Below are 19268 nucleotides of genomic sequence, written 5' to 3' on the forward strand. Positions count from 1 at the left end.
AGTGGTTCCTACTATACCATTTCAAAAATGCCGTCTCCCTGTCCCCCTCCATTATTCTGTGAGGACAAAGTTGTGCTTTCAGGGCCAGTTCCAAGGGGCGGCCAGGTGGGGCACTGGCCTGAGGGCCCCTGAGGCTACAGGAACTCCTGAGGGGCCCCTCTGCTCCCCTTCCGTGATTCTGCCGCAGATTGCACGGTGAGAGCTTCAGGGCTCTGCGATTCCCTTGCTTCACTTACCTTGTTCTGTGGTTGCGCACGCAGCGGTGCCCTTAAGAAAGATGGCGGCTGAGGTTTTCCTAAGGGGCTGAAGCCTCTGCTGCCATCTTGTCTGATCTTGTCCTCATTGCTTAGGCAACACCACATGCTTGCCTAGGCCGTTGCCAAGGTGACACCATAAGTCCCCATTGTAGTGATTACTTTTGAGAAAAGTAATCAGTTACTGCCAGAGCAATTGTAATGGTAATTACTACTTTTTGGGCCATGTAATTGTAACTGTAATTTATTCCTTTTTAAAAGTAATCTTCCAGGCTCTGCTTCTAACTGAAATCCGTTGAGCTGTATTCAGTGCTTGTCTTTTGACTTTCAGGAGTGGCTTATGGGTAGGATGGGGACACAACTCTGGTGAGGACAGGGGCATGAAGAGAGACACAATTTGTTAGACACTTTTGAAGGTTTCCTTAATTCCTTCCCCCTTATCATTTTTGCCTTGTCTTGTTGTTGTTATGTGCCTTCACGTCGACTACGACTTATGGTGACCCTATGAATCAGCGACCTCCAAGAGCATCTGTCATGAACCACCCTGTTCAGATCTTGTAAGTTCAGGTCTATGGCTTCCTTTATGGAATCAATCCATCTCTTGTTTGGCCTTCCTCTTTTTCTATCCTTGCTTTGTCAAAATTAACACCTTTTCCTTGATAAGTGACACAATCTATAGATGATTTTGTGTGTCAGTGGAATTCTGCATAGGCTCTTTAGGTGCTTACCTAGTGTTGCAACCTTAAGCATGCATAGTTGTTAATAACCCCTCTGAAACAGTACTCCTCATTTCTGAGTAAAACCTGAACTGGTCTGCAATATTTACTCTGTAAATTTGAAGCAGCTAAAAAAGTAGTAGCTTCAAACTATTGGTTCAATTAGTCTTACTCTATTTATTTGCACTTTAAAATGATTTAATTTGACTTGTTTTCAAACAAGAAACAGGATTTTGAAGAGAAACTTCTCATAGTGGATAACGTGCAGCAAATAAATTCTGGTAAATGTTGAATTCTTTATAAGTTGGTAGTATGAATTTCAAAATCTTTGGAGCAAATGTAAAGTCAGTACTATGTCCTGAGGTATCTTTGAACCAAACAACATACACATTGGGAGTAAGAATCACTTCAGTGTAAATGATAAGTTTTCTACATGTTAACAGTCTTTTTCTTTATAAGTCAAGAACACTATACAAATAGTGATAAAGGGATAACTAATAGTTTGGTGCTGAGCTTCTAGTAGTAGTAAAGTTTATTTTCCAAGAAAGACTTCAGTTGGGTTAATTCACCAGAGCAGCAGACAATACTGTTGTAAAAATACATCAAAACAACAGCATCAATTAGAACTGGAGTATTTGAGACAATTAATTGTGGCATCTCCTTCAACACTAGGCTTCTTTTTGCAAATCTATTTGATTCCTCTTACTAATGTACTGGTCCAGCTGAACTTAAAAGTTTAAATATTAAAAACAAAGGGTGCTATCCAGTGATGATTGTCTCCTACCAAAATGGATTTCCTCTTGTGCAATGAGACATTCCCTTCCTCTTCTCCCACTCACCAAATCTGCTTTGAAAGGTTGGGGAAATCCTCTGAAGCAGATCAGAGGGGCACAGCAGGCAAAGGCCACCTGAGCCATGGTGACTTTCACCCAAAATTTACCCTTAACAGAGTTTTGTATATTAATCACCACCTAATGTTTCCAGAACATACTTTAAAAATACTATTCAGATGTTTGTTGCAGTCCAGGAAGCATAGCTGTAGTTTACTGCAGGTGATCTTAAATGGCCATACTAGAGCTAAATACACTTAAGGCCAATGATTCTAGGTATATTTCCCTTGGATTGCAGCCTCCTTTAATAATACTACTACAGTGACAACCAACATTATTATACATTATTATAAAGCAGAGCGCCTTTAAGTGTTGCCAACCTCTTTAATGATCGTTGGTAGACCTGCTCTAACAACAGGAAACGAACTAAATGCTTGGTGGAAGAGGCATTTGAGAGCTCTACATTCCAAAAGCTCCTAAGCAACTTTTCAGAGCCTTTTTTATCATACAACACTTGTACCTGAGTGAGATAATCAACAGTTGAATATATTAAGCAAGATCATCTGTCACATAATGCAGAGGCTTCAAGCTACTGATCCCAAGCACGGTCTTGGAATTTTCTCTGTCAATTTGAACCAACTATAATCTCATGACTTCATTTTCCTCTTATTTGGCAACTGAGGATATTAGGCATGACTTTTAAGAGCATTTCTGAATTTAATATTCTCACATGCAGTTAGATCACAGTGACAGCAATTTTATACTTCAATTCGTTTTTCCCATTGTGACACACTGCATGGCCAGAGGACCCAGATGTTTCCTGAGATCTCATCTTCATCACTCCCAAACTGGTAGGCGGAACTATCTCGCTCTCAGTAAAACATTTTTCAGCTTACAGGTAACATCCCAAACTGTGCTGACACTAATACGGCCCCATCAAATATACACAAATGAGGTGCTGTGAATTAACAAACATACACTCAGTTACGTGGACAACTGACAGGCACCTATGATTGATTAAGGAATGACAATGTTTGTTTAAAAATAAGCTATATAAGCAACTAGGCTGAAGAGCTAAGAATACCTTAGGAAGATCAGTAGCTATAAAGAATTACTATATTATATACTTTCCTTATACAGCCATGCTAAGGAGGAACTCTTTACCGTCATTATATTTATCCTCACTTGAATTGGTCTAAAAGGCATCTTGGCACTTGTATTATATATTACATTTATCAGTTTGCCTTAGTTTTCATTGAAAACATGGACCTCATACCTTCTGAAAAGTCTTAGCTTACATTACAGTAATTACATCACATAATTAGCAAAACGTTGACATAATGAAACACTTAATGAAAGGTCAAATTTGTTACAGAACAACTTCTCCAGTGCTGAAATTACAGTAATCTTGAACTATTCTTTGTGCTATATGTTCTTCATCTTAGCCATAAGTTCTTCTAGACTTTCTTCTGATTCTGCAACTGCTCCCCGAGCTATAGCATTGTCTTCCTGTTAAGGGCAGAAGAGAAGTAAACACTTTTACACCCTGCTTCTGTTTCCCCAAAACCAAGAACCTCAACAAATTCAAATTGCTATATACCTTATATATTATAGTAAAACAGGCCTCAAATAGAACATTAAATGCTAACTGGTAAACGGGTTGAGAAATGGATCCAGCCAGCAGGTAAGTTCCTGGGTTCACCCACATTTGGGTCATTATAATGAGAGGTGAACCATTTTCCTTTCTGGCATGGCAAGCCACCCCAGAAAGAAAAATCCAAGACCAACATGAAGTTACCACTGATCAACACTGACTTCAAGCTCCACTTTCTACAAGGGGCAGCTGCACTTCTGACTTAGCTACAGAGAACTGATTCCAGTGAGCTTGAAGTCAGTTAAATGGCAGTGACAGCAAGCCTTCCTTTGCAATGCACAAGCAGGAGCACATTTAAAGCTCTCGATTGTGCATTGGTGGCTGTGTCCACCTGCCCCTCACCTGACGTGGGCTAAAGGTTCTCTACCCCTGTTGTAAAGCAACAGTCAGTAAAGTATGATCCAATGGTTTTCAGTGTCCTCGTCTCAACTGAAAAAAAAGTGAACAGAGGCTCTGTCTGGCATGGAGGCAAGGATAGCCAATCTTGGCAGCTGTGCAAGTCAATGCTTGTTGTCACTATCACCATAGTAGTGGACAGCCTCATTGATACACATGAAGGAAACTGAAGCAATATTACAAAATATCAGCTATGACAGCTTATTTCCACATCAGCTTGGTTAAAGCCAGCCAGAATGTAAAAAATATATATGCGAGGCTGTTTTTCGTGTCTACTTTCATTTTAAAGATCTGAATGCTAAGAACTTGTCTCACCTTGTTTGGTATTGTGTATGCCAATGTGATGCCTTCTGGAAGATCAAGAACTGGACCAGAAGCAGCTTTTAACTCTTCTTCTGAAACTTCCGAAACCAATTCTATACCTGAATAATCCCAAATGCATAAATGCAAGGAAAAGTGTTATTGCATATTAATGGTATATATAGTATTCTCCTGCAAGCACAAAAAACTGCCATGTGATCAGGGCAGATTTAGGTGTTATTCATGATATTGAAAACCTCTTGCCTGTTCAAGGCAATCAAATGGCACGGAAGCCCTTACTACAGGGGTTATCAACCTGTCACCTACAGGCACCATGGCACCCACGAAGGCCTTCAGTGTCTCCCCCCACAGGTAACTCAGAATCTGAACTTTCATTTTTTTTAAATGTAAGTCTCTAGCCCTCCTAGAAGGAATGTTACGGAGCAAAATGTTCAGGTACCCTTCTAAGCGATTTCTGTGAAATGACCCAGCCTGCCTGCTCCTGCCTGTCAGTGGTATTAGCCAATGACTGAAGTCAGAGCTGTGACTGATAAGTGAGTTGTTTGGACATCAGGCAGTAGGAATCCCTGGGGTCCTAAAGAGCTGCTACTTTGCCCTCCTTTTTAGTGGACTTTTCCCGTTTCTTCTTTTTTTCTAGTCCTTTGAATCTCCATAGCCTGCCCTTCTTTTTTCCTAGCAACCAGGATGCATCTTTTCTGTGTGGGGTTGCCTGAGATTAGGTAGTGCCTAGAAGCTATTTTCTGCAAATACTACTATGCAATAAGTGTGGGTGAATGGTTAAAAATCCCCCTTCCCCCCCAAAGACAAATGCAAAAACTTCGCAAAGAGGCTTAGGCATGTCTTCTGCTTTGCAGGTGCTAATGACGAGGGACTCCTTAAGAATTCATTATATAATTAACTTACAGTACAATGGTATATCTGTCTACTCAGAAGTAAGGCTGTTTGTGTTTGATGGAACTTACTTCCAGGTAAGTGGGTATAGGATGGCAACCTAGGCTTTCATTTAAGGTTGGCATTGGAAAAAACAGGGTTCTTGTGCCTTTAACAGCTGTAAGGCAGGCAGAAATTCAATGGGTCAAGCATTTTCTAGTATGGATTATGGGAAATGCTTCACCATAACTACTCTCTAATTTTGTCATGTCATGCTCCCCCCATTGCCAACCATTTTGTAACTAGTGCCCCCAGCACTCTCTCAACATTCAAAATGTGCCCTACATTTGAAAAGGTTGGAGACCTCTGCCCTACTATGTCTTCTCTACACCCAGGATCATGGGTATTCACAGGATTTTTTTCCAGGGGTGGAGGCAAAAGTAAAACACTAAAAGGGGGAGCAAGCTGGTTTCTCACAAAAAATAAGAAGAATAGTGTCTGTTCATTTTGTCTCATCTCAGGTTCTACAAATGCTAGAAACATTCTTTTTTAAAAAAAGGGGGATTATGGAGGGAGGAAATGCCCCCCCTGTGGACATCACACCCAGGACTATGTATTTCTGGTATGCCAATGTAACAAACAGAACAGGAGCATTTAGTTACTTCCTCCTCAACAATATGACCCTTCGCTTTCTCCACTCACTCCCAGGGGGAAAAAAACAACTGCTGCAATTTTTAGGTTGCCACGGCAGTTGAATTAGGGTGTCAGTATATTCTGCCCTGTACCCTTCCCAAGATTCCCTACAATATACAACTATTTCCTCTGCCCATTTCCCATCTTATCAGGAGGTTTGTTCTGCACAATATAGAAAGCGGACCTTTAGTGTTATGGCACCTGCCCTTTGGAATTCCCTTCCCATAAATATAAATACAAGGAGCCATCTCTGTTGTCTTTTCAGCACCTACTGAAGACCTTCCTCTTCCAACAAGCCTTTTAAGTAAAGACATTTATCTGTGTTGGAATTATTTTAAAGATGTTTTTACTGTTTTAGCACTTGTTTGGCCATCCTGGGCTCCTTTGAGAGGAAAGGTGCGGTGATAATGATATTATTATTAGACATTTTATATGTTGCCAGGAGTAGACAATGGGTCTCTGTCCTCTGCCCCATCTTCTCTTCCCTGTAGGGCCCCCTCTCAGTCCACCACAATAGTTATTTAACTTCCAGTTGGAAAGTCCTGAGGTTGGTTCAAAATGTGGGCCACCCTCCCTGACATCACCACAGTGAGAAGATCACTGCGTATGCCACTATCACCTCCATCCCTCACTTGTGGCCCCTTTCTTTTTGGAAAACTCAATGGAAATCATTCACAAAGAGAAATTAAATAAGAGCCCAGTACGCTGATGGGCATTTTGCAAGTATGAAGGGAATAGTTCCAAAAATTATTAAGACAGCAAATTGTATTGTCTTCGTATCTTGACTCACCCCAATCATTATCTTCATGTACTATTTCTTCCTCCTGTTCAAATACTTCTTGTTTTGAATTTGCTGCTGCTTTTTTCTGGAAATAAGAACACAATAAATGATTTCGTGGTCACTCTCAGTAAATAACAGCAAAGTCAAATAATTATCTTATATAAAAGCCCATTCAGACTGAACCTGCTGGGAAACAAGATCTCAAACGCGTCCATGCAAGATGTCCAATCCTTTTAAGGAATTAAGAGTAGGAGTCTGAATCTTTTAGTAATTTTACCTTGTACTCTTCCTGTTGCTTTCTACAGTTTCTGTCATCACACTGTGGATTTGGCTTCATAGTCATGGAGGGAAAGAAATCCTGCATTGCATTGTAGCCAAGGTAAAAGCTCACAGTGCCAAAATGTAATAAATACCTGGGGGAAATATAAGAAGGATAAAAGAAGAGAACAGTTTATTGTTTGTTTGTATCAATATGCAGAGAGCCAATGATGCCTGCCTATTTTGCATAACAGAAATCCGCTTGCGTAATTAGCATTCTCCTTCCTCTCCTTCAGCCCCCATGCACTCCCAAAATCTGCTTCAGAGGGTTAGGGGACCCTCTGGAGCAGGTATGGGGGTGCATGGGGAGAAGAAGACCCGATGCGCAAGCAGACGCCTGCTTGCGCTACATTGGATCTCATACAATATGATCATGCGAGTCCTTTGTAGTGAACCAATTACAGTTTAGACTTTTAAAAATCAAGGCATCTTAGGTTTAGTCACTTACTTCAGCACATTTTGCACAAGAAGGCCAGCGACCACTCCCATAGTGGTGGGAAGGCTAGCTGCACAAACTCCCTCCCGTTTTAGTGTTTTCTCATCTATGTTTGCTGCTACAACAAGTGGAGGTGCGCACTGGTCAAAAAAGGAGGAGAAAAGTTTTAAAATCATAAAAAGGAACATTTAAAATAACTGCATATGCAGTAACAATCAAGAGAGTGATGCAACTAAAATAACTATAGTTCCAACTTTCACCCCACCCTCTGTTCTAGAAGGACAGCACAATAGAACACGGTGAGCGTAACATCACATACCGCAAAACAAGCTGATTCACCAGGTATGATCAGTTGGATATGACCAGAGACAGCATTTTCACTCACTCCAGATTCCATCCATATTTGTCCAAGCTCATTACAGGCCTTTAAAAAAACACACTCCCAAAGTTGTTACAAAATCTAAACAGCCTATGGTATAAAGTAGTGTCCTGCTGAATCGGACTAAAGACCTATCTCAAGGGCTGGGAACAGTAACCAGCCAGCGGGCTGGATCCTAAGATCCCCCACTCCCTCTGGAGACTGCCCACTTGTCAATAATTGTCAATCACCTGACATCACCATGACATCAGGTGACCCAATTTCAACAGAAAGAATCAGGAGTGTTGATTCTTTTCTGTTTCTTCACAAATGTGGCTTCAAAGTGGGACTTGCAGTCTACACCGAATTTAAATTCAGCACTGACTACAAGCCCCATTTTCAGCAGAGACTGCAGTCAGCACCAATCAGTGCTGACTGCAAGCCCTACTTTCAAAAGGGATCCTAAGTAAACCAATACCAGTGGGACTTGCCTTTGGAGCTAAATTTAAGAGGCTCTGAATGCAAGCCCCACGTTCCAAGAAACAACCGAGAGTGCACTTAAGGCTCCCGATTTTTCCTTTGCAGCTGCATCTCTCCCTGCACTATACTCGACATCACACGACAACAGGTGTGGAACAGGTGGCTGTGACCTGGAGAAAACAGCCCCATGGGCCAAATTAGGACCACTGCTGGACCAAATTTAGCCCGTGGGCTGCAGGTTTCCAAGGCTGCCCTATCTATTGCAGCATTGCATTTCCCACAGTGAACAAAAGCAGGTAAGCTTTTCTCTATCCACTTTCTCCACACCATGGGCAATCTCATAAACTAAAAGCCCAAAACATTGTAGCTTTTCTTTGCAGGGGAATTGCTCCAGCCCCCTAATCATCTTTGTTGCTGTTTTCCGTTTCTACACTGTCAACTAAATGCTAAGAATTTCAAATTGACAACAAGTTCTTAGGAAAGCAAAACATCATCTGAATTTTGTGCCAGACAGTAGCAATTCCTTAAACTTATTGTGAAATCAGACCTGGAAAGCTGGATTCATGTTAAAGTCCAAAAGCCTTTTTGTAATTCATCCAAGTATAACACTGAAGTCACCAACAAAATACAGTTTTGTTCAGAGTATTTGTTTTAGTCTGCTTCCATGCAAATAATTCACAAGATCAAGTTAACTGCAAATGCACTACATGCAGCTACTTTGGAATATCCATAGCTTTTCAAAAGGGGCTTGCTTGGGAGCCACACAATCCCCATTGAAATAAACTGAGATGGCACAGCAGCCATGCTTGCTACATTGTACCAGATGTGCAACTCATAACTTCCAGCAGTAAGTGCAATGGTGGTTCAGCAACTTTTTACAGCTCCTTAAAATTCAGACAAAAACCTGGAGTGCATTCACTGCCCCACTGACATTGGAGCCACCAGTCTCTACTAAGTAGGTATACAATTTGTATTTGGATGAGAACAGGAGACACGCATGTATTTTTGTTGCTATACTTACTGTGTTAATTGCCATGCGTGCCTCAAAGTTATCCACACAGCTCAAAACAAGATCAACAGGTTTCCCTTCTTCTAATCCACCATTACTATAAATAGAAAACCAAAAGGCAGATATTGAGGGGGTCTTGCAAGGACAAGCAGCAAGCAGTTTTATGCACCATGCAACCCTTGCCTTCATTCAGAGCAGGGGTGAGGAATCTTTTTCAGCTCTTCTGAAAGCCTCCCCTTCTGGGCAATGTTACAGAGGCCACCTGCCACTGGTGGGCAGGGCCAGGGACAGACAATGAATGTAAATTTTACCTTTGTACAGTAGGCTAGTTTCTATACAAGTACCTCTCTCTATTCTCCATCCAAGCAAGGAAGAGTTATTATCAGAGTACAAGGATACAGTCTAACCTGGCAAAAGCACTCAAGGAGGGTGTGAAGCAAGGCCGTAGAAGAGTGTAGTCTGGGGAGAAAGGGTGTGTCTGGCCTAGGGAGAGTCCCAAGGGCCAGAGAGAGGTCTGGAAGACCTCATTTGTCCCCTGGGCCCCACCCCTGATTAAGAGAAACAAAACAAATTATGACCACCCGATGAGATATTTTACCTGATCCTATCCATAAAGTGTTGAAAGTTGTCCACAGTTGTGATGTTGTAATTATGTACTTCAAACTGGACATCAGGATTGATGTTCCTTAAGGATAAAATAAAACATTACAGCATTAACATGAAAAGGATTCCACCATGTTTGTTTTGCAAGTCCTAACAATCTTTTTGGATTGCTATCCTATGCAATCTTACTTGGGAATAAATCCTACTGAATTCAGCAGAACTTCCTTCCACGGTATTGGACTGTATGACACCTGTAGAATTAGTTTCTCATGAGTGAGACTTAAAAAAAAACACTGTTGGAAGATCTGCAAGTCTGAGGATGTATCCCTTACTTCAAAGCACATGGATGCCATTTCCCCCATTCACATACCTCAAAGTGTGTTCTGCTGCTTGCACTTTGCTCAGTCCAGCTTGATGTGGTTGGAAAAATAGCCTATTCATATTGGCCAACTCCACCTTATCATAATCAAACAGGAGCAGCTAAAAAAATACAATACAATACAGTTACTGTAAACCACCCAGAGAGCTTTGGCTATGGGGCGGTATATAACTACAATAATTAAATAAATAAAATATAATAACATGTGAATGGCCTTTGTCCGGTTCTTATTTAAAACAAATATGGCCAAATCTTTATTCATACTGATCTATGTGAGCTTTAGAAAATACTGGTCCAACTAGCAATAAACAAGATGGATTCAGCCAGAGGAGCATGTCCATCTAGAAAATCTGCTATAATTTTTCCTAGTATCTTTCCTAACTGGGTAAGCAAGTCTCAGGAGGGGAAGACAAAGGTTCATATCAACAACAACTTTATTGCAATCCTAGCCATAAGCCTTTTGCAAATACATATACAGATACAAACAATATATTAAGAGTATGTCAAAAATATATTAAAACAGAAAAAACAGGATACGCCTATAAAACTGTTAACCTTGGATAAAAAGCTCCCTCAATTTTTGTGCGGCCATCGCAAAATTTGCGACCGCGAGGGAAACTGATCTGGAGTAGTCCGATAGAAGTATAATTACTTTAACCTCGTCGGAGCAAAGGTTCATATGGATTTTGCTGCCCCAGGCTGGAACAGCAGAGCCCATGGAAGTGAGACATGCTTAGGGTCAATAAAAAAAATAAGATAGGCACAGAGAGACGCTTTTCTTCATCCACAAAATTTTGTGCATCCACAAAACAGAGTGCCTCAGTTTCACAGCTTCCACAAAACACAGTTCCGGCATGCAGTACTCCCCAGAGCTGCTATGGAACAAAAAAATCCATCTCCAGGCAATTAAAAAAAAAGTGAAATAGAATAGATTCCAAAATGAGAAATATACATATTTCTAAAGCACTTGAAACTCTTTTTATATGATATCATAAGTAAAATCAGAATTATCATTCATCACAAACACCCATTCATTTTTTAAAAAATAAAATAATAACTTTAAGGGTCCAGTCACATGTTATGAGAAAGATAAGTTCCCATTTGTCTCCGTGGCAGACATAAAAGAACCAGTGTGGAACAGTGCTGAACAGCTGGGCTTGGATGCAGGAAATTCATTTTCAACTCTTTAATTTCACCCTGTGGCCATGGTCAGTCATTCCCTTTCATCCTACCCTACCTCACAGAATTATTGCAAGTACTAAATAAGGTAAATCCAGGTATCCTGTCCCATATTTTTTTCAAAGCATAAGATATCAGTGTAATATCCAAAATGTCCACATGAAGAGATGGGTGTCCTAAAAACACATGGTAAACATTCATCCAGGAGCCTCGACAATTACAGCTCCCAAACCATCACTGGTCTTCATGCATGCGACTGCCTTTCACATATTATGGGGGCCACCATGAATACATTAAGGTGACAAAGGAAATTCATCTTTCCCCAAAGCACCACTGATTTTATACAGGACAGTGTTGTTAAAATGAAGAAACATACTATTACCTTACCAATGCCACATCTTGTCAGCATCTCAGCAGTTACGCTGCCAACTCCACCAATACCCACCACTGCGACTGCAAAGGAGCGGATTTTCTGCGAGAAAAAACCAACACTGGTAACTACTTTGTTCCATGAGTTTACATCACTACGGCAAGCTTCTACAAGAAACATTAGCCCACCTCATAATCTTTCACAATTCCCATTCTTTTCAGTGCCATCAGGCGACTAGAGAGAGAAGAAAGAAAGACAGGTTTGTCAAGTTTCGTGTCATTCATATGGCATAGCTACTTCTAGATCTAAATAAGATTAGCAAATTCCACAGTTCATAAACAAATTCAGAGTTGAAATCCCTGTTTAGTTTAGCAATTTGTCGTCAGTAGCTTCAGTTCTCACACAGTGATGACTGTTCGCAAGTATGGATTCAATTACAATGTTCTGGAACACAAGCCAGCAGCTTCCAAATTAGTGGAAAAGGCTAAACAAAAAAACCCTTTCAAGGTGCTTGAAAATGTAGACCCTGTTAATGCCAATAATTTCGGTGCTGTAGCCAGGAACAACCATTCCATCATTGCTCACCTCTTATCATTCATTGCAATAGGTGAAAAGGCCACAGCACTTCTTGATCAGCTGCTGCTAAGGGCTTCTATTTATCTACCAATTGCTGTATACACCCCAGTTCCAGTTATCATTCCTTGTGATACTTCATGTGAATAGTAACATAAAAAAGGAAGCCAAATCTAGGTTGACAGCATCTATCACACATGGCAGTGAAAGGCAATGGCGCAATAGCAACGTAAAGAACAAAGCAGAGATGGGGGGGGCTGGAAAGTCACAACAGGGTTCTCTATCGAGCAGACCTTCCTAGCCTGGTGCCCTCCAGATATATTAGGCTATATTTCCCACCATCCCTAACCATTGGCCATGATGGCTGGGGCTCATGGAAGCTCCAACATTTGGAGAGTATCAGGTTGCGGAAGGCTGCTATAAAGTAATAGGAGCCTACATAAAATCTGTATATATCTCAGGATTCACAAGATTAATCAATCCTTCCCTCCTGCAGATTTTGCTGGTGGAGTGTAGAGGCTAAGAAACTGAACTATGAATCCAGTTTGAATCTCACTTCTACCATGAACTCAGAAGATGGCTTTAAATAAACCCTGACAATACTCACCTACAGCAACAGGGATTGCAACTAAGGAAGCATATGTGAAGCGCTCTTGGTGTTTTGCCATTTCTATTAAATTACATTGTGTTACTTACAAGCCATATTACATCACATACATAAGAAAGCATTTGTTGAAGAAAACCACATCATGCAAAGGATGTAAGAAACACTCCTTTCCCCCAAACACAGGGAAATACATGAAGCTGTCTTATAGCAAGTCAGCCTGTTTGTCCACCTAGCGGAGTAGCATCTCTACTAGGACAGACAGCAGCTCTCCAGATACTCAGGCAGGTGTCTTTCCCATCACTGTCTACCAGGTCGAAGCTGAGGAGCCTTTAGCTTTCCGGATGGTGTTGGACTCCAACTCCCATCAGCTCCCAGCAGCATGGTCAATGGTAAAGGATGATGGGAGTTAGAGCCCAACACCATCTGGTTCCCAAGCCTTGGTCCTTGTTAACAAGAGATGCTGTCTCCACCACAGAACTATGGCTTCTCCTTTGAATACACAAATACCCGACTTTGTAAATACTGGTGCGGGATCGAGATCTTCTCGCATTCTTAAGTTTTTCCCCACTCTCCCTCCATTCCCGAAAAGAATGAGCAACAGGCAAAACGGTCCGGTTGGTCAAACTCTCACCCCTTCGTGCACAATACTTTGCCCAGGGATAAAGGGACGCCGCCGCTCACCTGTACGGATTGGAGTCGGTCACTTCTGCGCTCATCTGTTTGATCCGCGCTCGCTGGCCATGGTCGCGTCCCCTGTCCCGGGCCAGCTCTTCCTCCAGCTCTTGGACGCGGCGCTGCAGCTGCTCCACCAGTTTCGCCGAGGCGGCCATGGCCGGTGCCGAAACGACAAGTTACCCTAAAAACCAGATGGCCCAAGCAGCCACCGGCATGCAGCACCAGGTACTGCCCAGTCCAGCCGCCAGAGACACGTCTCCCCTTCCAGCTCTTCCGGGAGCTACAACAAAACGCATCCGCAACACAGCGCAACGTCGGCAACCAAAGTTCCGGCCAAAAATGATTCCGAAGAGTAATGACCCAATCGTGCCGATCGCGGTGACTTGTGTTTTTTTAAAAAATGCCGGCAAGTTTTTTCTCTTTCCAGAGGGAGAGTCTTTTCGTTCGGTTGCAAGAGAAAAGACGCAAACAGAGCGATCCCGTGCATGCTTGCTCGAAAGTAAGTTCGACAAATCTGTGGGGCTTACTTCCTAGTAAGTGGGATTGCCAGACACAAAAGGCTGGGATCCAGACAAGCTATGCTGAGAGCAGACCCATTGAAATAAACGGATCTGCACTCAAACATATTGAAAAGTAAACAACATTGGGGAGATCCGATGAAGAATCTCCCACGTCAGGTCTAGCCTGGTCCCTAGAAAAGAGCAAGTTACTGAGTCTTCCGCTGCGGTAGGCGCAGGCAAAGCACCTCTTGCTGCTTCTGGAGGAGAGGAGGAGGACTGCTTGCACTCTTTCCAAAGGGCGTTCGCGGTTTGTGTAACTTAAGAGCCCTTCTCAGCACTGAAATGAAATTACGCGGTTATCGTAGCGCGGCAAGAGGAAAATCCCTATGCTTGGAGACATTACGCCTTTGGCGTACAGGGGGTGGATCTTTGCTACAACCTTTGTCCTGCAAAGATTTTTTGCGGACTGGTAACACGGAAGCGAACGAGTGAGTGAAAACGGGTCCGCGGTGGAGAGAAGAGACCTCTGGAAAAATGGCAAGTGAGGCCGATACGACCGAAGTGAGGGAACAGCACAGATTTGACCAAGGAGCCGTGGAGAGATACATGTGTCAGCATCTGCCGGGGTTTCCACGGGACGCAGCCGAAGCTCTGGCTGTCAGGCAGTACAGGTAACACTCCGCAGGGCAATACTACTCAGAAAGAAACCCCAGTGAATTCAATGAGACCTGCTCCCAGGTAAGCGTCGATTGGACTGCAGCCTTAGCGCTCTCGAAGAACCGGACAGAGAGATGGAAGCGATCGCAGCCAGGAGTAGCTGTGCCTGTCCAGGTCAAAGGATTTGCACTGTGAACATTTCACGGAAGTCTGATACAAATAATTTTTGCCATTGCTTTCTCTTCAGCTGTGCATTCTTCCTGAACCCCGTCTTTTAGAAGCGTGAGTTAAAGATACTTAGTTAGTCCTGAGAACAAAACAATGTGATGTGTTGGTGTTATTCAAGGACTTATGCAGTGGGGGCAAAGGGAGAGTTGCCCCCACATGGGTGAATGATAATACCAAAATAGTGTACATACCATTCATTGAAAGTGCAGCCCTTCCCACAGAATCATGGAACTGCAGTTTACCCCTCACAGAGCTACAATTCCCAGCACCCTTAGGAAACTACAGTTCCCAGGATTCTTTTGGGATGGGAAATGTGTTTAAAATGTATGGGGGGGGTGTACATAGCGCAGGTTCTAGCATTTGTAGAACCTGAGATACGAAGCAAAATGTGCAGGCACTATTCATAGAATCACAGAATAGTAGAGTTGGAAGGGACTGTAAGGCCATTGAGCCCAACCCCCTGCTCAGTGCAGGAATCCAAGTTTAAAGCACACTTTCTCTCTTTCTTTTTTATTTTTTGTCAGAGGCTCACCTGCTCATCTCTTTCAGTGTTACTCCACCACCACCGAGGATGCCCTTGATGTTATTATTTATTTTGAAGGATTTTCCCCAATATATTAAAATAGCCAAATCCTCTCTTCTCAGTTATACACAGAATATATATCCCTAGCCCTTTGTTTCCCATGCATCCCTCCCCTAGGTCACTGACCAGTTCTGTGACCTTAAAACAGGGCTGCTGTTATTGGACTCCAACTCCCATCACTCACGTAGAGTCAATGATAGGCAGAGCAAACTAAATCTAGTTTGCTCTGATGAGTTCTGCAAAGGTGATACTGAGGAGGAGGAGGCTGACAGCCAGTGCCACCCCCTGGACTGGTTGTACATAGGAAGGTAGGCAGCAGGCAGTTAGCTGAAGTTAAAGAGGTAGTGCCCCATTCACCCTGATGGACCAGCTTCCATGCCTTGTAGGCAGAACACATAGTGTTGTTTATCATATGGGACCCCTGAATCACACGGAGAGTGTTCCATATCAGCCACTGCCAGATATGTTCAGATCTGGCATGGAGAAATTGAACTCGGTTAGAGGCACCCCATGTCAGTCAGTCTGTATGTGATTCTCCCTGTGTAGAGCCTTGTGGAGTGTTTCTGATGGCTTGAAAAGAGTGCCCCGTTCTTTTCAGTGCATCTATCTGATAAAAGACCTGCAATTTTACTGATTCTCGACCACATAATAATCAATACATTAATAAAGTGCATGTGAAAATCATTCAAAATAAAATAAGTAGGGTTTTAATGTGCCGAGCTCTCCCTAGACTGTGCCCATTATCAATAATATGAACCTATTTAACCTTTAAAGCTCATGTTAGGGATAAATTGAAAACCCCAGTGCTTGTAAACTATAATTCACTTGTCTTACCTAAACCAGCTTGAGCTTCATGGGAAATAGAACCAAAGTGGCCTTTATATGACTCTTGATATAAAATGTCGGTTTATTTCCTGGTGACCTGACCCTTACCTACATTCCAGTGGCTCGCATAATAAAAGCCGGTTTAAGCTGGAAACTTCCCTACTATGCATTTCTGTATCACATTTATGCTTATGGCCTTGCTTATTGTTACTAATGTGCCTATAGGGGGTGCCCGGTTGCAGCTGGGCCTCCCCTGAATAGTTGCCTTTGTCTGCTTCTGCATAGTGCTTATCTCAAGGACATGCGAAATATGCAGACATAGAGGCTGAGATGTTTCCACTTTGTCCTTCCCCCGGTACCCCTTTACCTCCTTATATATGCCCCACAGCTATGACAGTTGGCGATTGCTTCTTTTGTATTTTATGACGTGAACCCGATATTGTAAACTTCGGGGTAAGCCTATATAAACCATTGAACATCAATAAACGAGGTTCCCATGCTGGCCTGCTTCGGCTTGTAAGTATTGGGTCCCCTTTGCAAAGGTTTTTGTCTCGTGTTACTTGATCTCTGATAGTGGGTTCATTTGCACTCAACTCCGCACTCTTCCCGGGTGTAATAAGCGAGTTGGGGTTGACAGGGCGACTTGCGTGTTGGGTTTGGACCTAACACTCAAGACCCCAATAACTTTTGGAACACCTCTCCCAATATGAACATTGCCAGGCCCTTAGATCGTCATCTGAGACTTTTCTCCAGGTCCCTTCTCTGAGGGAGACTCAGGAGATGATGACATGGAAGAGGGCCTTCTCAGTTTTGGCTCCCTGTTTGTGGAATGCTCTCCCCAATGAGATCTTCCTGGTGCTTTCAGTGACATCTTTTCAGCAGCAGGTAAAAACACCTCTCTTCCCAAGTTTTTGGCCTACAATGATGTAAATCACGCTGCCAAAGATTTTTGCTGCTGCTATTTGGAGTTGTTTTGAGGATTGTTTTTTAAAGGATTGCATGTTTTCATTACAATGTTGCTGTTCTTTTGTACTGGTGCTCTTAAAATGTAACTCAATTTGAGATCTTTATTTGTGTGCATAAAATGCGACTAACCAGTTCAAATAATAATAATAATAATAATAAGATGATGATGATGATGATATGTATGTTTGCTCACATAGCTCAGGGCAGTCAAATCCAACTTTTCACTTGAAGAAAGGCCTTAAAACCTATGTGCTTAGGAAGAAGCCTCATGGCCCTCTCCTACCTCAAGCTCACAAGGTACGGCTAAGACAGCTATGATTAATGAAACATTACAATGCTTTGAATTTCATTCAGAAATATTATTGTGATTAGTAACGGGACAGAGAAAGAGAGCAGAGGTGCCAATTGACTGGAAGGACCCTTTGGGATTGCCACGAGGGCACAGTCACGCCCACCCTGATCGTGTATGACGTTTGTTGCTAGCATGGTGTCGAGGATTTGTCAGTAGTTGGTGTTCTTTGTCACTAGCATTGTAGTGCAGATGTGTTATGGGGTGGAGCTGGTGGAGTACTTATGTGTTATGATTTGGGTTGCACCCACACCATACATTTAGTACACATTTGAAGCACATGGCTTCCCCCAAAGGCTCCTAGGAAGTGGCTTACCCCTCACAGAGCTACAGTTTTCAGTGCCCTTAACAAACTACAGCTCCCAGTATTCTCTGGGAGAAGCCATCTGCTTTAAATGTATGGTGTGGGTGTGACCTTTGTTATTGGGAGTTTCAGAAGAAAAGTAGCTTTATGCCCCCCAACCCCAGATGAGAGCCTCCACTGGTATAGAACTGCTCCCCCCCCAAGTGAGAGATAGGAGGGGATACCTGATTGTTGTTAAGACTGGTGTGTTGATATTTATTGGCTGCTCTATGTAAAAGATTGTGTAATTTAAAAAGAAAGAAAGAACTGCTAAAGGTGTTGTGGTTGTGTATGTGGGAATGAGTGGCTAATGAAAGAGAGACTGTGTGAGCGCTTTTGTGGTTATTATGTCTTTGAGAGCTTGATTAATGTTTAACAAGTGATGTATTTATCTTTTTTAGAACTTTATATTGATATAATTATTGTTACATATTGTGTTGTGTATCTACATCAATTTACTTTTTTCTTAAATTATTAAGATTGTGTTTATTGTATAATTATGTACTTGGGTGTGAGCGTGTGTGTGTACACTGCTTCAAGATCTCTTGATAGTAAATGGTCTATACATGACTTAAGTGAATGAATAAACAGCATTTGCATATATATATACGGATAGATGCTAAAGGTTGCGATTAATTCCTCATGGCTTCATACACTTCTTTAAGGTTTTGTGAGTGCCATATGCCAGATAAATAGTATGGAGAATTTGAGTAAGCTGCACTGAGCTCACCTGAACTTACTCCCAGGAAAATTGGTATAGGATTGCAATCTTAAAACTGCACTCTTATACACACTTGCTAGGAGTAAGCACCATTGAACTGAGTGGGACTTAGTACTGAATAAACCTCTATAGGATTGTGCTGTAAATCTTGCTGAAATCCATACGAATTGGGCATTTTACTGAAATTCTTACATTCCACTGATTTGAATAGGACAACCACATCAATTTCTGTGGATCATACCTTCCATCATTTATGTTCATAATGTTCACATTCTTGTGTATCCTATCCTATCCTGTTCAGGTTGATAGAGAATATCGGGTTCAGAAAGCCTTGTTTGCAGCTGGGTTTCCAGTTCCTGAGCCCCTCTTATACTGTAGTGATGTTTCTGTGATTGGGGCAGAATTTTACGTGATGCAACATGTACAGGTTAGTCCTCTGACTGCAGTAGCATTTACAGCATACGGGTTTTAATGTTGCAGTGGAGTAGGCAGCAAATTCCGTAGTTTAACTATGTGAAGAAGTAATTCCTTTTCTGAATTTCCCAACATTTCACATCATTAAATTACCCCAGGTTCTAGTATGATGGGAGAGGC

The 19268-nt window shown here is 42.2% G+C and overlaps 2 protein-coding genes across 4 annotated transcripts in view; one reads left to right on the top strand and one right to left on the bottom strand.

The window, feature by feature from the left end:
• Positions 1-1261: 1261 nt before the first annotated feature.
• Positions 1262-14380, bottom strand: UBA5 (ubiquitin like modifier activating enzyme 5). Of its 3 annotated transcripts, none has more exons than XM_061587936.1 (12): positions 12828-13134; positions 11836-11881; positions 11660-11749; positions 10090-10199; positions 9715-9801; positions 9129-9213; positions 7589-7693; positions 7282-7409; positions 6793-6928; positions 6525-6600; positions 4166-4272; positions 1262-3309 (listed from the first exon to the last, which is right to left on the bottom strand). In XM_061587936.1, exons 2-12 carry the CDS (start codon positions 11872-11874, stop codon positions 3226-3228), a joined length of 1047 nt encoding a protein of 348 aa, XP_061443920.1. In that variant the 5' UTR covers positions 11875-11881; positions 12828-13134; the 3' UTR covers positions 1262-3225. The 3 variants fall into 3 exon arrangements, with proteins under 3 accessions (XP_061443920.1, XP_061443919.1, XP_061443921.1); XM_061587935.1 differs by lacking the exon at positions 12828-13134 and adding an exon at positions 13509-14380 and having other exon boundaries at positions 1263-3309; XM_061587937.1 differs by lacking the exons at positions 11836-11881; positions 12828-13134 and having other exon boundaries at positions 1263-3309; positions 11665-11751.
• The window catches only part of ACAD11 (acyl-CoA dehydrogenase family member 11), a 45445-nt gene continuing 40434 nt past the window's right edge, over positions 14258-19268 (top strand). The window contains exons 1-3 of the mRNA XM_061587934.1: positions 14258-14673; positions 17459-17558; positions 18976-19101. Coding sequence (XP_061443918.1) covers positions 14537-14673; positions 17459-17558; positions 18976-19101 — 363 coding nt within the window. The 5' untranslated portion in view covers positions 14258-14536. The remainder of the gene's footprint in view (positions 14674-17458; positions 17559-18975; positions 19102-19268) is intronic.

The sequence above is a fragment of the Rhineura floridana genome, chromosome 10 (assembly GCF_030035675.1).
Source record: "Rhineura floridana isolate rRhiFlo1 chromosome 10, rRhiFlo1.hap2, whole genome shotgun sequence".
Classification (NCBI taxonomy): Eukaryota; Metazoa; Chordata; class Lepidosauria; order Squamata; family Rhineuridae; genus Rhineura; species Rhineura floridana.

Excerpts from the sequence above, each read along its gene's own strand:
- UBA5 (XM_061587935.1), bottom strand. The coding sequence starts at position 13,657 with ATGGCCGCCTCGGCGAAACTGGTGGAGCAGCTGCAGCGCCGCGTCCAA. Across the intron at positions 11,882-13,508 it reads ACCGACTCCAATCCGTACAG|TCGCCTGATGGCACTGAAAA; the intron begins GTGAGCGGCGGC and ends TTCTCTCTCTAG. Across the intron at positions 6,929-7,281 it reads CTTGTGCAAAATGTGCTGAA|GTATTTATTACATTTTGGCA; the intron begins GTAAGTGACTAA and ends TATTTCCCCCAG.